This window comes from Bactrocera tryoni, chromosome 4 (genome assembly GCF_016617805.1).
Source record: "Bactrocera tryoni isolate S06 chromosome 4, CSIRO_BtryS06_freeze2, whole genome shotgun sequence".
Classification (NCBI taxonomy): Eukaryota; Metazoa; Arthropoda; class Insecta; order Diptera; family Tephritidae; genus Bactrocera; species Bactrocera tryoni.
The window spans coordinates 5,339,838-5,355,440 of NC_052502.1; the positions used below are offsets into that span (position 1 = coordinate 5,339,838).

Genomic DNA, 15,603 nt, shown 5'->3' on the forward strand with positions numbered 1-15,603 from the left:
GTGGGCTCGTAGACATATCACAACGACAACCCACCGCGTGAAGTATGAAACCGACAGCTGATAGTTTAGTTCACTTCGGTAATTCGTAAAGAAAAGCAGCTAAAGAAACAAGCGGCTAAAGTTTAAAAATATAAAAAAGTGTCAAATAAAACAAAAATATTTCATAAAACTGCAGAAAAATGAGTGATGTGCTAAAAATCATAGGCGCAGTTGTGCTCCCAAACGTTGGTGGTGTCATCAACGGCATAATAACGCGAAAAAATATACAAACATGGTACAAGAATCTGAATTTTCCATCATACCGGCCACCAAACTGGATATTTGCGCCGGTCTGGACATCGCTTTATTCAGGCATGGGCTATGCTTCATATCTAGTGTGGCGCGATGGTGGCGGCTTCAGCGGTGAGGCGCAGTTACCGCTCATTGCGTACGGTACACAGTTGGCACTCAACTGGGCATGGACTCCAATTTTCTTTGGACAACGTAATATCAAAGGCGTAAGTTGCGTAACGTTTGAAATTGAGTATTAAAAAGTCTAACTGACTATACAAATAACATTTTCTAGAACTGTACTGTGCATATCACTAATTATAAATGCGCATATGACATATACCAGTAGTTTCTATTTCTAGATATTTACACGAGCGATGAGAACTATACAGTTCAAAAAAATGGTTACTAAAAGATTAGACTTATTATTAATAATTTTCATAGCTAAAATATATGTATATTTACATGTTTCTCACTTTTCACCTAGGGGCTCATCGATATTATTGCTTTGACTGCAACGTCCACAGCCTGTGGTATACTCTTTTATAGGGTAAATAAAGTGGCTGGTCTATTGTTCGTTCCATACATTGCTTGGTTGAGCTTCGCAACGGTGCTCAATCATGCCATGTACAAATTGAATCCTGAGAGTAAGGCTGTGACGGCTCCAGCCGCTGAGGAGAAAAAGGGTCAGTAAAATAATATAAGCACACTGGATTACTGCACCTTATTGCATATGCAAGTATAAATTGTTTTAAAGCAAATGAGTATGTACATTCATAGATGTCGTATGATGTCATTTTACTGCGCCTCTACTGCTGCAATCATGGCAACATCTTTCATTCACTATGATGCATTTAATGCAGTACACATGTTCCACAACTTAAAATAATTAATTTAACTATTCGAAAATAAAAATAAACTATAAATATGTTAAAAGATCGATGTCAATTTGTATTAAGAAAATCTATATGCTCACTACCACAAAATAATTCCAGTACTTTTTTATGTGTACATATGTATAACACACAAGTTGCCTAAAAAATTGTACTAATGCCGGTGTTTTAATACAATGTGGGTTATGTTATAAATGTTAAGGAAGGAATGTTAAAAGAGCAAAATTGTTATAAAGCTCGAAATCGCTTATTTTTGTGAAAATGTGTTAATTAAAGATAATTAGTATAAAAATCAATTTTTAGCCTTTTATTAATTCTTCTTTATTGTGGAAGTATAAGAAATTGAAGGTATAAGTTTGGTCATTCTGCGGTATGTATCTTGGAAATAACCGGCCAATGGGTATATGTTACACGTAATGGCGACTACGTGATTTTGCCATGTTCCTGCAATTTTATCCTACATCTGGCTGAATAGTGAATAGTAAATACCCTATACTATATATACCAGAAATAGACCAAACGTCTATTTTTTAATTCACAAATAGTGTTGACAAATCAGGGGAGTTGGGTACTCTGTTGTAATAAAATCTTTATAAATACATACGCTTGCGGTCAATAAAAACTCACCACCAAATATAATTAAAATAAGTTCACATGAGTAATTTGTTTATAAAGTTAGAATATTAGAGCAGTTTTTATATGTTTGGTCACATAGTGTAAATTAGATATCCATAAAATTAGTTTACAGAACCGAAATACAATTATAACTGAACAGTGTGCAACCCAATTTCATACAAAAATAATTTTTCTCGCATTGCCTACCTAATCTAGGTTAAATTTTTTCAATTTTACGGTTATATAGCTGAAGATTGTCTACAAAAGTGCTGCTGCATTTTTATTGAGCGCAAGTGTATAAATTTATGGGATATCTTCAAAAATGGATATTTTTTAACCATAATGCAATATTTTAAAAATTTGCACGTACATAGATATAATTTTTTTGAACATTTTTTTAAACTATTATTTATCATAGTTTACAGTATACAATAAACTATGAAAAACAAATTTTGACCGGATATTAAACAGATCTACAATCAATCATGGACTATGAAGTAAAAAGTTAAATATTTCCCGTTTGCTTAGAAAAAAATTTTACAAATAAAAGTAATTTAGGAAATGTGTAGCTAAAAGTATTAACTTACTAATTAGACATACATATATACACACTTATCTTTTTTTGCAATTATGTGTATGGCGATTATTTGGTAATCATCACCTGCGTGTACGGAAAATTTTCAAAATCAAAACCATTTAAAAGCGGTAATTATCAAAAACCACTCCCACACACATACCCACTTGTGTGGGCTAAGCATGATTGCATTTAACAAAAAAAAAATACATTAAATAAATATTTGCGCGTTTACTTATACATACTATTTAAGGCTTAAATAGATAACATGCATAAGTGATAAATGACGTGGCTTAACATACATACATACCTACATGCCTATATGGGTACACTATTGTTTTGTGCTTGTTTTATTGTAATAAATATTTTTATCTGTATTTCCAGGAATAGGAAATGTGCGACATTTGCTAATATGTATGGAAACTACATATATGCGAATATTATATAATTCCTTGCAAATATGAGTTATGTATGTATATAGCAATTAGCCTGTTCTGGTGAAATATAATATTAAACTCAAATGGGTCGACCACTTCTCAAACAGGAATACGAAAATTTGCATATATGTATGTATGTATGTACCACTTGAGTAAATTAAAAGCGTTTAAATTAATTCTACATATGTACATTACACTTAAACATGCAAACATATGTACATACAAATGTATCGATAAAAGTGTGTGTAAAAGCTAATTAAAAACCACTTACATTTCTGAGCGTTGAGCATATTTTTCCAAAAGTGTATAATATTTAGCATATTTAATATATGTGAAGCTATGAGAGATGCTATGAGAAGACTTGGATAAATAAAAAAATACTAGTTTAATTTTTGAGAATTTGGAACAAAGTAATATTGATGGAGCATATTTTTCATTTATATATTTTCCTAATAAAAATTTGAGAGAAAAAAAAATAAGGCAAAATATATATTTGAAAAAAAAAAAATGTACATGTATACGTATACGTATATAGAGGGAAATTTCTCATAACCGGACACCCACTTTCGCAGTGTTTTTGGCAAAAGCTGCAACTCAGAATTACATACATAAGTATATTTCTACTGAACTAATAAATGCGAGCCAATGTCAGGCATGAGAATATAAATAACAATTATCCTATTAGTTTTCGTTGAGCCAGTGTGAACCATATGGCGCCAGTGCAAGTCAATTTGCTTCACGTGATCATTAGGCGTATTGTTTCACAAATTAATAAGAATTACCAGAAGAAGGGAACTTTATCAGGGATAATTTGAACGAAATATTATCTATATACATATGTAGTGTTCCTGTCCTTTCATTAGAACGCACCCATGTCCGGTTATAGAAATTGGTTTTGTATGAAAATATTAATATTATATAAACGTTGTTTTCATGAAATTTGTCCGGTTATGGGAGGTGTACGGGTATAAGGACTGTCCGTAATGACAAATTTGACGATATTTATTTATATATTTTTAATTTACCTAAAATTCTTTTTCAAAATCGGTGCTAGCCTACTTGTGTCAAAATTATATTATTTTAGGTTTTGATATCTTCGCACTTTTTTTGTAAGCTTATAACATTTAAAATTGAACTCTAGTTGGCTTTCAATTAACTCGTCTAATTTAGATGACGCTACTGTGATTTTGAATCAACAGTTATTTTTTAAAACAGAATCGTGTGCATTCGATGTTTCTATCTGTAACAGATTTAAGCGAGATTATCTACATAAGTGAATTGTATTTAGGCATAGATACGGAAACTTATAATACGATATACATATATGAAAATATTAAATGAAGACATATCATTTGAAAGCACTGTTTGTATGACTTCTTAATCTCAAACTGAAGCTGTGAATCTAACCTTAAAAAATGTTTGAATAATCTGCGGTTTCAAAGTTATTTAGTTTATACTTTTAAGTTGCTAAAAATGTTTGCATATTGTAAACATTTCTGATAGAAAAAAATTCATTAAAAAATACTTGTTTTTTGAAAAAATACTTTCAATAAAGAATGTGAAATAAGTAAGGTTATCCCTTCAAAGGTTACCAAAGCTTTTGTATATAGCGCCATTTGCTTTTGTTGAGTTTCCAACTATTCTGCATTCTTATTTGTTTTCCTTTCATTTAGAAGCACAGAGGTTCCATGGCAACCTCATTTGTTTGGTTCTATGAGCTTTGTTCGATTAATATCCTACTAAGCACCAAAAGGAGTAAAATTTGTTTGTAAATACTCGTAATGACGCTTTATTTTGACACCAAAGTGGAATTTCTTGACTTCGATGCAGTTAGCACCATCGGAAATTGGCACCTCACTGAACCACTATTTGCTGTAGCTTCCTACAGCCAGGAGCGTGGCGGGTCTATAACAATTTTCACAGATTCGGTGAGCATACATATCGATTTACACTTTTATTGCAATATTACGTCTCAATTAAATTATAGGGTGAACCTCAACGCGATGTCACCTATCCTGTACATCCGACATCGCAGGTTTCAGCACTAGCCTGGCATCCCGAAAAAGTGTTGTTGGCCACCGGCTGGGAAAATGGTGATATACATGTTTGGTTTGCGGGCCATCGTGAATTCGCTAGTGTTCACGGCCCACATAAAGCGCCCATAGTGTTGTTGGACTTTAGCGAACAAGGTGGACGTATGGTTACCGCCGATTCGATGGGTCTGCTCACGGGTTGGCGTTGCGATGGTCAGTATCAATTTTTAACAATGTTTTCACATGATTTGCGTGATGTGCTGCTGCATGTCACCTTTCGACGGACTATTGAGAGTGAGGTGCGTGAGGAAATAGTAAATTTAGCCAAGGCGGCAGTGGCAGGCGATGATGCGGCACTCGATACGCTAACTAACTGGCGACCGCGGACAGCGGCGAGGAGTATGATTCACGCAGGTGTCAAAGATAACCACTGTTTCTATGTGGGTACGCAAAACGGTGTAATGTACTACATAAATCAGGGTGGCGCCTGTACAGAGGTCCTCAAAAATAATACCGTGCCAATCATGCAAATGCTGTGGCACCCTAAGAAGTGAGATTTCTGTTTTAAAGTCATTACACCCACTTTCGCTAGAATATCTTAATATCTTAATATGTACATACGTATATTTGTTTTAGAGATGCCGTTATTTGTTTGATGGAGGACATGACAATTGCTTTGTATTTGGTGGAGTCGACGGGTATATTAACTGAGTTGGATCGAGTTAAGTTGAGCGGGAACTTATCTGGCAAGGGCGGTGCTATTTCATGGGCGGGAAATAGCTTGGCAATTATAACCGGTGAGTTGCATAAGTCGTATGCACAGACATACAATTTTTAATTGCGGAGCAACAAATTACATGTTTCTTCAAAACTTTATTATAAAAAGGTGGAATAAAGATTTTCATTGGTGAAATTGTGAACCGATTCTACATATTACTTAGCAGGCTATCTTTTGCTTTTTTTCACCATTGTATTAAGAGTGTCCATAGAAGGTCTAAAACGATTTCGCTTCCGATCATTCTGATAGTTTTGATATATAGAATCTTCCAGCTATGTCGATTAGTTTTAAGTGTTGCATATAACGGTTGAATGAAGAAATTATTTGTATTTTGCACAATATCTGTTAACGATCCATAAATTAATTATAAATGTCTATTGTAGGTGATCTAAGCGTACGGATTTGGGATATCGAAAAAAGCGATAACTATCTACTGAAAATGGACTTGCCTAGTACTGGTGATATACATATATTCATACATGAATATTTTTCGATTTGAAACTATCAAATGACTTTCATTATTTTCTGTTTGTAGCAATTTCTGTATTAGGATCCTCGATTAGCCTCGACGGTAACTCTGCCAGTACAAATGTTTTCAGCAATGACACGAGCGAAAAGTCCTCATCTACACTAAACAGCCGCAAATTGCATAAACTCACACAACCGACAAACGAGCTCTTCACTTGCCTTGCGTACAGCACAAGCAACCAGACTCTTTGTGCCGGTACCAATCAAGGCAACATTTACACTTGGAAGCGGCGTGTAGGCGTTTTCGATATGCCTGAGGAATCGTGGCAGTTGACTAACATATCGACAGTACGCGGCGCCGTTAAACAATGCATGTGGGGATTCAATGAGTTGGCCAAGCCGTGTATGCTGATCAACTGCATTTCAAACGTTTACGTGCTCAAGGTGGAAGTTGACAATATCTACAAACGATGTAATACTAAATGTATATTTATTACTTTTACAGGAACAACCTTTGTTATCATTTTACACCCGCGATTTGTGGGCAGTTCAGCGTAATGCAAAAGCTATTTATCTTGAGCACGCGATCGGCAAGCATGCGCTCATTCAAACGGATTTTGTAATTATTGCCTTGGCACTTAATCAATTAAATATGATCATTAGTAACGGTCGAGCTATATCTGCATATAACATTGAGAAGGTGCAAAAGGTGGATGACTTTAGGATTGAGGCATATACAGATGACAGCACTACCAAGGGCAGCAATGAAAAGGATTCAAATCTAAATGTGAAACTCATACAGACATTCAATGCGGAGTGTTTAGGCCTGCACATACACAATCAGAATATTTTCTGTTTAAACTCAAATGAAGTGATGATTTACTCAATTGGTGGCGTTGTGCTCAATAAAATTTTGGCAAATGACAATGAAGGTGAGTATTCAAAAATAATTATGAATTGTCTATATAGTCCACATTAAAAAAAAATAATAATAATGCATTTTTTTTTTGTGGTTTTCTAGGGAAAATAATTGGCATGGACCTCACTGGTGTCTATTTGAGTGTTTTCACAATGAATGGTTTCGTTAAAGCTTATGATGTTTCTCGGCACGATCCTAAGTTAATTTTTCCTGGAAAATCAGGTTACGACTTATTTGATGATTTTGGTGAAGTGATTTTAGTTAAATGCAACACAGCTGGCACCCATTTAGCTGTGCTAATTGCAAATCGCAATTTTGTTCCAAAACCCATTCTATATTGTTGGAATTTCGAACGTAATCTTTTGATGGAACATAACCTCACACATAATTCGAACGAAACTAATACTAATTCTTGGTATGCCATCCATAATTTTTATTAGATATGCATAAGTATATTCACCGATTATTTGTTACAATTTTCAGCATGCCCGTAAATGTATATTGGGATACAGATGAGCCACGTCTACTTGCTATTGAGGTGAAATCAATGCAGCAGCTACAGGAGCCAAAACAAAATCATACAAAAGCTGGGACCAATTGCAACCATAGTATCGAGTCTGTAATTATGGTTTTATTTTTTTCTGAAAAAAATAAATTGAATATACTCGAAACACGCTCATTAGTCATGGCGGAGCAACTGATCAATCTATGCGTCCCTAATGTGGTGAATATGAATACTGAAGCTTTATATATATTTTGTAATTATATATACATACATATGTATTATTATAACCACCCTTTTTGGACTAAATATAGATAACTTTGGATATAAATCTTGTTAAAGAGCGTCCACTGCAAGATTTCGTCGATCTTATTAAGTGTGACCCCAATATACGAAAAATGGTTTTAAACTTCAGTCTACACATTGCCGAGGGCAACATGGATTTAGCTTATCGCTCCATACGATCAATTCAATCTCCAACGATTTGGACAAATTTAGCAAAAATGTGCGTTCAAACTAGTCGCTTGGATGTTGCAAAGGTATGCATGGGCCATTTGGGTAAGGCGCGCTCCGTACGTGCCATTCGCCAAGCGATGGAAGATGATGACCTTGAAGATGAAGCAAAACTTGCGGTACTCGCTACTGAATTGGGTATGCACGATAAAGCAATTGAGTTATACAAAAAATGTGGCAGATTTGATTTACTGAACAAATTATTGCAGGCGCGTGGAAAAATAGATGAGGTTTGATTAGTAACTTATATGTTTTAACTTCAACTAAAATATTTAAATTTTTTGTATTCTTTTCGTAACATTTCATTCATTTAGGCTATAAATGTGGCCGAGACGGAAGATCGTGTTCACTTAAAAAATACATATTTTCACAAGGCACAGCAATTAAAAGAGAGCGGAGATATTAAGGCCGCACTGGAATACTTTGAAAAATCTCATAATCCAGTACAAAATATAACACAAATGCTTCTGGATAATCCTCTAGCGATGAAGGTTTGTAATGAACTCCAAATTTTAAGCATTTTTCATTACAAAGAATTCCTCTAGCGTTATATGCAAAATTGTACTGATCCGAAAATGCTTAAATGGTGGGGTCAGTATATTGAAAGTTCTGGTGATATGGATGCTGCATTGGCCGTATATCAGAAGGCGGAGGATTGGTTTTCTCAAGTGGGTTATCCGTGGGTTAAAAATAGTGTTTATTTTAAATACGTGATAACTATGTTTACAGGTTAAAATACTTTGCTATTTAGGGAAAATTTCGAAAGCGGATGTCATAGCAAGACAATCTGGAGACAGAGCTGCCTGTTATCACTTAGCACGTCATTATGAGAATGTTGGAAAGTTCCAAGAAGCCATAATGTTCTACACACGGGCTCAAACGTTTAGCAACGCTATACGTATTTGTAAGGAAAATGATTTCCAAGATGAACTCTGGACCGTGGCTAGTTCTTCTCGTAGTCGTGATAAAGCGATTGCAGCCGCATACTTTGAAGAATGTGGATCTTTCAAACGTGCTGTAGAGTTATACCATCGCGCTGGCATGCTTCATAAGGCACTAGAAATGGCCTTTGAGTCGGAACAACCCGAAGTGCTAGAAATAATTGCGTCGGAATTAACCGTCGATTCAGATTCAGAGCTGGTGAATCGCTGTGCGGACTTTTTCACGAGTATCGAACAACATCAAAAGGCGGTTTATTTGTTGGCAAAGACAATGCATTTGAAGCGATCGTTACAAATCTGTATGGAGAAAGGAGTGCCGATCACCGAGGAACTTGCCGAGATGCTCACACCGAACAAAAACGAATTTAATGAAGAAATGCGAATTGAAATTCTTACACAGTTGGGTGAATTGTTACAACAACAAGGTGACTATCACACTGCTACCAAGAAATTCACTCAAGCCGGAGATAAAGTGCGAGCCATGAAGAGTTTGCTAAAATCGGGCAGCACTGAAAAAATCATATTTTTCGCAAATATGTCCCGACAGCGCGAGGTATATATCATGGCAGCCAATTACTTGCAAGCGTTGAATTGGCAAGAGGATGAACATATTCTTAAACATATTGTGACATTTTACTCGAAAGGTCAAGCATATGATTCCTTAGCAAATTTTTATGCTATTTGCGCACAAATCGAAATCGAAGAATATCACAACTATGAAAAAGCTTTGAAGGCAATGCTTGAGGCGGCAAATTGCTTAAAAAAACTTGGACATTCACAACATGCGCTCAATAATTTGGAAAAAACCATAGCAGATGTGCGAAAAGTTTTGGATATACAAAACGCAATGAAAAATAACGATAATCAAGCAATAATTTCCGGCTGTCGGAATATGTTAAGTAAGTTCTTTACGAATTACTTTTTCGAAATTCTTTAATTAAAAATTTACGATATCGTAATACAGTTCTATTTGATACAGAACTCTTCGTTTTTTAAACCCTGAACAGGGTATACTAATTTTGCCACGAAGTTTGTAACGCCCTGAAGGAAACGTCGGTGACTTTATAAATTGTTTATATTGTCGAACTAGTTAGTTTTTAAATATCTATTTAAAATTTGGCAAATTTTTCTTTCCAAAAAGCTGCACATTCGTTGGAACCACCTACAACGGACCACGTTGGTTACCGTGGAAACTGGAAGTTCAAAATCAAGTTCTTGCATGGAATCTTTTAAACCTGTGAAGGGTATTACAGCTTCGGTGCAACCTTGTTTCTTTTTTTTAGTTTTAAATCATTTTTTTCCAATGCAAATTAATATATAGTTCAAAGACATTATTTATAAATATCGTAATTAATTAATTATTATATTTCAATAATTTTAGTAAAACCAGAAACGCCACCAATACGCCAAGCGGATATTCTTGCAATGTTGGTTCGTGCATTGGCTTATTCGAAACAGTGGCCCGAAGCCGGACGAGCTTTAAAAGAATTGGCTTTGAAGGATAATGCTTGGAGCACTATTGGATTGGTTGACAAAGCCTTAGTGCAAAAAATAGCAAAAGAATGCAACCTAGACTTTGATATTATTTGGAATTCCGGTCGAAGACATGTCAATATTAAAGAAAGCGAAACCGATCAGGATAACGAAGAAGAGATAGAAGAGGAATTACGATAATTGAGCACATTAAATATGTAAAGTAATAAAATTTGTGATGAATAGCATCCACCCTATAAGCCACCTATCATTTTAATCCCCGGTTAATTACCAAATACCGTTAGCAGAGATTTCTATTTCAGTTTCTTTGAGTTCTTTGAGGACCAATTGATCATTTTAACCGAAACTCTTGTGTACGTGTGATCGTTCATCACTTTCTAGTCCCTTTGAGCGGCACGGTTTGTATGTGTTAAGGTTCTCGATAATTTTAATATATACTTACTAAATAATACTTTTAAATGAAATCTACTCGCTTTAATAAATATTTTACTGTTATAAAAAATAAAATTTGATCAATATTTTTGGTACATAATTACTTCAGATGAGTCACAGAGTTAAAATGTTTACGAAAATAAAAGTAATAATCTTTATAAGAAATGCGGATGCGGATTAGTTATATAGTTAAGATTTTATTCAAACTCTCAATTTGCGCAATATACAGAGGTGAAATTGCTGAATTTACAATGCCAACCGTACCATTCTTGTACCATTTACCCTATAATTCCACATATGTTTGACAGCTGTCATCAAATAAGTGAAGCAAGGGACTTGAAAATATTTATCTGTTAATATATGTTTTAGTGAATATTTATTCGAAATTTTTGTTTCATTAAACTATTGTTTCGAGGATTTAGTTGCTTTGCTAGCATATTAAACTACATAGACGAAAAATAATAAGTGGTAAGCATATATTCCGTTTTGGTTATTATTTCCTATATTTGCTTTGCCAGACAACTTGTTGCAGTGCTACATTTTCTTTGAACAAATGTCTATGTGGGTGAACATAACATATTAATAAAGCATATTTATTTGACTTTTACTATAGGAATGCTATCTAATATATAATGTGAGACAAAGCTTTAATTTTTTTGGTGTATAGACAAATATTGTGGACCTACGTATAAGCAATGTTTTTTAATTGATTAGGCGTTTTTCAAAACACAGTAACTCCATGCATACATACATATGTATTTTGTTTTTGTTAAAATAATATACATATGTATGTATGTATGTATGTTTCAACTTCGAAGTGATTTAGCAGATTTTTGATAATAGCGTAGCGGGAATGCTGTTATTAGAAAAACGTAATTTTTTTTCATCATCCCTGTATATAGAAATTAATCTGATGTTATGTTTAAAAATTATTTGTTTTCAGCGATTTATATTTCTAATCTATAGAGATCATGATTCTGAGAGTTTTAATTCGGAGTATACCCAATGTTTTGATTCTATCATCTATATCATTATATATGACCTGGTCTACGGAAAGGGGGCTTAGATGTCAAAAAAAGGAGAACAATTAATGAGATAACGAGAAACGTAACGATTATTTTTAACAGTTTTTCCCAGAAAACTAGTTTTCGCACGTTAGCTCCCTTTTCGTAGACCAGGTCACATATTATATTATTATAATATAACAGTCAGATCTACATTCATACATATCACAAATTTGTAAATAAAATTTAAAGCTCGTTATGCCTCTTAAAATCGAATTTATATACACTAGGCGTCAAATGAAAGTATAAATGTAGTATATACTGGCAACCTCAGGTCATTAATTTACTTCCTACATTTTTGCTTAAGAATAAATTCATAAAGCATTTTATGTAGAAGCACCGTTATGTAAATAAACAGTTGGAGTAATATTTACACTTATTATTTAGACGAAAAAAATATTTACTGCATCGGGAGTGATTAGTCTTCGCTGGTGAGCCTATGAGTGAAATTTTTTTGTTCTGTTCTTAGAAAAAATATAAAAAAATTTAAGAGAATCGGATCTTAATTGTAGAAGAGGGGAGGAGGGGTGAAACGTATCAAACAAATTTATGAAAAATATTCCATTTCGAACAGAGAGGGAAGAAGAAAGATTTTTGAATAATCCAAGAGAAGAAAGAAGAAGCAAGACTCAATACGATGGAGGTCCAAAGACCAAAATTTCTATACACGCTGAGCGACTTGTACGAGAAAAGCTCCTGAAACCCCTGAAATTTTATCATGGGAGTTGATTAAAAGTTTTGGTTTGGATGTTTCCATTAGCACAATGAAAATAAAACTACAAACATCTGGTTTTAAGAACTATGTCGCAAAAAAACGAGCAATGTTTTCCATTTCGAGTAGGAAAAAAGGACTAGAGTTTGCAAAACAATATCCAAATATGCCAACCCCATTTTGAGATAAAGTAATTTGGTCCGATTAATTCAAATTCGAGCTAAGGAGTTAAAAAACAGTGTAGTGTAAACCTTCTAATCGCTTAAGCCACAGTGCATACAATCATCAGTGAAGTATGGAGGATGTTCTCTCATGGTTTGGGGCTGTTTCTCAAAATTTGGTGTAGGTTGTGTACTTAAAATCGATGGACGAATGACGGTTGCTTCATATGTTAACATTCTTAGAAAAAATTTTAAAATAAATGCGGAAAAAGTTAACTTGGGGTCGTTTATCTTCCAATGAGACAACGCACCCAACACACATCTCGCCTGACTACTCGCTTTTTTGAAGAAGGCTTAAAGAAAAACTGGCCTGGCCAACTCAGTCACCGGATTTAAATCTAATTAAGCATTGCAGTTAATTTTTGATTCAAAAATACCAAAAAGCAGCCGTACAAACTTAGAAGAATTTTTCTCAGAGACGAAGCGTCAACTTGACATTATTCCAATAAAAATATTAGAAAATTTGGTTCGAGGCATGCCAAAACGTCTTCCTGCAGTAATTCAGAATAAAAAAGGCAATATGAATTACTAAATTTACTTTTAAATCAAACGTTTCGTATTTTTTTCAAAATTTATACTTTCATTTGACCACTTTTATATAAGAGTCCCTTTTTTAAAGTGGAACAAAATTTTTTCCTTTCTATTCCGGAAAATTTTTTTTTTAATATATAATTTGTTACTTAAATACTAATGTAAATGTAATATAAATGTATGAATTATTAGTTGTTTATTTTAATAAAACTGCATTGAAATAACGTCTGTGAAATTTATACTTTCATTTGATGCCTAGTGTAATAACCCAACTGTTACCCTTTACCCGTTCAACTAACACTAGAGGCACAATCCGCATACGTGCTTAATCAACCGAGTCATGAAGGGCAATATAATTTTTAAGCGTCCAGATATAGAATTGTTCAGTAAAAAAAAAATAAAATTTACTTCTAAAACTTGAACTTTCGTTACAATAAATGCTTTATGTTTTAATTATAGAAATATAGAAATACAGTTTTAATCGAGCAGGTACAATATTTTATAAAAGTGTACAGGTGCTGGCGTATGCCGATGACATTGATATCATTGGCCTCAACAGCCGCACCGTTAGTCCTCCTTTCTCCAGACTGTATAAGGAAGCAAAGCAAATGGGTCTGGCAATGAACGAGGGCAAGACGAAATATCTCCTGTCACTGTTGACAGTCATAACTTCGAAGTCGCAGAACCAGCATTAACTCTTGCCAACAGGTGCTACTTTGGACTGAGTAGGCAATTGAGAAGTAAAGTCCTCTCTCGACGAACAAAAACCCAACTCTACAAGTCACTGATTATTCCCGGTCTGCTGTATGGTACAGAGGCATGGACGATGACAACATCTGATGAGTAGACGTTACGAGTTTTCGAGAGAACGGTTCTGCGAACGATTTATGGTTCTTTGCGCTTTGGCCACAGCGAATATCGCAGAACCTTTTAAATACTGTTTCTGGTGGCGCCACTTATTGGTGGGTATATGAAATAAAAAGTTTGATCTCTTGTTGACATTTCGTAAAAATTTTAAGACAATTGGATAACTACAATCGATGTTATCGATCAAAAAGTGACACAGCTTTTGGTTATCGGTCGTAAAATGCAAAGAGCAAATACTTAATTTTGTTTTAAACTTGGGAAAACGTTTACTGAAACATTTCAAATGATGAAAAAAGTTTATGGTGATCAGTGCCAATCTCGTAGTAATGTGCATAGTGGTTGGTCTTCAGAAGTCTAAAAGAAAGACAATGCTGATTTGTTTTTACGATTCCGAGGGTATTGTACACCGAGAGTTCGTCCCACCTGGCCAAACGATTAATGCTGTGTTTTACCTTGGTGTTATGAAGCGTCTTTTGTCACGCATTCGTCGTGCACGACCACAATACCGTGAGGCATGGTCCTGGCGCCTGTTGCACGATAATGCGCCGTGTCTTCGGTCGACGCTTGTCACTGATTTTTTGACATAAAACTTCATATAACCATTAATCACTCACCCTACTCGTCTGATCTGGCATCCTGTGATTTTTACCTATTTGGAAAACTTCATTTGCCAATGAAAGGACACTGGTTTCAGGACATTTCAGCTATCCAAAAGGTGACGACCGATTTTCTCAAGAGCATTCCGAAAAATTACCTTAAACACTCATTTGAAATGATAATTGACCGGGCTAAACGCTGTATCGAAGCACAAGGAAACTACTTTGAATAAAAAAATATAACTTTTGAAAAATATTAATTTTTTGTTTTTTTTGTTTAACCTTCCTGTTTCTTTTGCGACAGACCTTATATAAATAAAATATGCAGGAATTGGAATGGGATATTAAGTTTAACTTCAGACTTGAAAAAGGAACTGCAAACTTTTCCATTCAGGAATTCACTTAGAATATTATGCCAAGCATTTCTCTACGACAATACATGATTTATGAGTTTTAAGCGACTGGTGAATGAACCATAAGGCGAAAAGTTAAAATTGTTTTTGAACAGACTCTCACTTGTCAGAATGGATTTGATGACTGGGATTCTATACCAAAGTGCATAACCATAGCTGTGGAAAGAGCTTTAGTAACGTACTGATAAATTCTTTAGACCAGTGTTTAACAAAACTAAAAACAACATTTGTTTCAAAACCATGGTATCAATCTAAAGACTGAAACTAAGCATAGGGTTCATAGTAAACCTAAATATTGGTTTTGAGTTTTGAGTTCTTTGAATCAAACAT

General features: G+C 34.4%; 2 protein-coding genes across 4 annotated transcripts; both read left to right on the forward strand.

Moving 5' to 3' along the window:
* The first annotated feature begins 96 nt into the window (after positions 1-96).
* Positions 97-1,459, forward strand: LOC120775836 (translocator protein). Its single transcript, XM_040106200.1, has 3 exons — positions 97-497; positions 758-956; positions 1,051-1,459. The coding sequence occupies exons 1-3, from the start codon at positions 180-182 to the stop codon at positions 1,059-1,061; spliced, it is 528 nt and encodes a 175-aa protein (XP_039962134.1). The 5' UTR covers positions 97-179; the 3' UTR covers positions 1,062-1,459.
* Positions 1,460-4,468: 3,009 nt separating this feature from the next.
* Positions 4,469-10,673, forward strand: LOC120775031 (intraflagellar transport protein 140 homolog). Of its 3 annotated transcripts, none has more exons than XM_040104987.1 (13): positions 4,469-4,717; positions 4,777-5,372; positions 5,459-5,619; positions 5,984-6,058; positions 6,136-6,512; positions 6,574-7,000; positions 7,090-7,402; positions 7,471-7,711; positions 7,804-8,232; positions 8,317-8,493; positions 8,548-8,670; positions 8,732-9,842; positions 10,325-10,673. In XM_040104987.1, exons 1-13 carry the CDS (start codon positions 4,571-4,573, stop codon positions 10,615-10,617), a joined length of 4,470 nt encoding a protein of 1,489 aa, XP_039960921.1. In that variant the 5' UTR covers positions 4,469-4,570; the 3' UTR covers positions 10,618-10,673. The 3 variants fall into 3 exon arrangements, with proteins under 3 accessions (XP_039960921.1, XP_039960922.1, XP_039960924.1); XM_040104988.1 differs by having other exon boundaries at positions 5,984-6,052; XM_040104990.1 differs by lacking the exon at positions 10,325-10,673 and adding an exon at positions 9,908-10,014.
* The last annotated feature ends 4,930 nt before the right edge of the window (positions 10,674-15,603 follow it).

What these genes read in the sequence shown, in the direction of transcription:
- LOC120775836 (XM_040106200.1), top strand. Translation starts at nt 180, where the DNA reads ATGAGTGATGTGCTAAAAATCATAGGCGCAGTTGTGCTCCCAAACGTT. An exon ending in GACAACGTAATATCAAAGGC is followed by an intron (nt 498 to 757) that starts GTAAGTTGCGTA and finishes CTTTTCACCTAG; the next exon opens with GGGCTCATCGATATTATTGC.
- LOC120775031 (XM_040104987.1), top strand. Translation starts at nt 4,571, where the DNA reads ATGACGCTTTATTTTGACACCAAAGTGGAATTTCTTGACTTCGATGCA. An exon ending in ATGCTGTGGCACCCTAAGAA is followed by an intron (nt 5,373 to 5,458) that starts GTGAGATTTCTG and finishes TATTTGTTTTAG; the next exon opens with AGATGCCGTTATTTGTTTGA. An exon ending in TTTGGCAAATGACAATGAAG is followed by an intron (nt 7,001 to 7,089) that starts GTGAGTATTCAA and finishes GTGGTTTTCTAG; the next exon opens with GGAAAATAATTGGCATGGAC.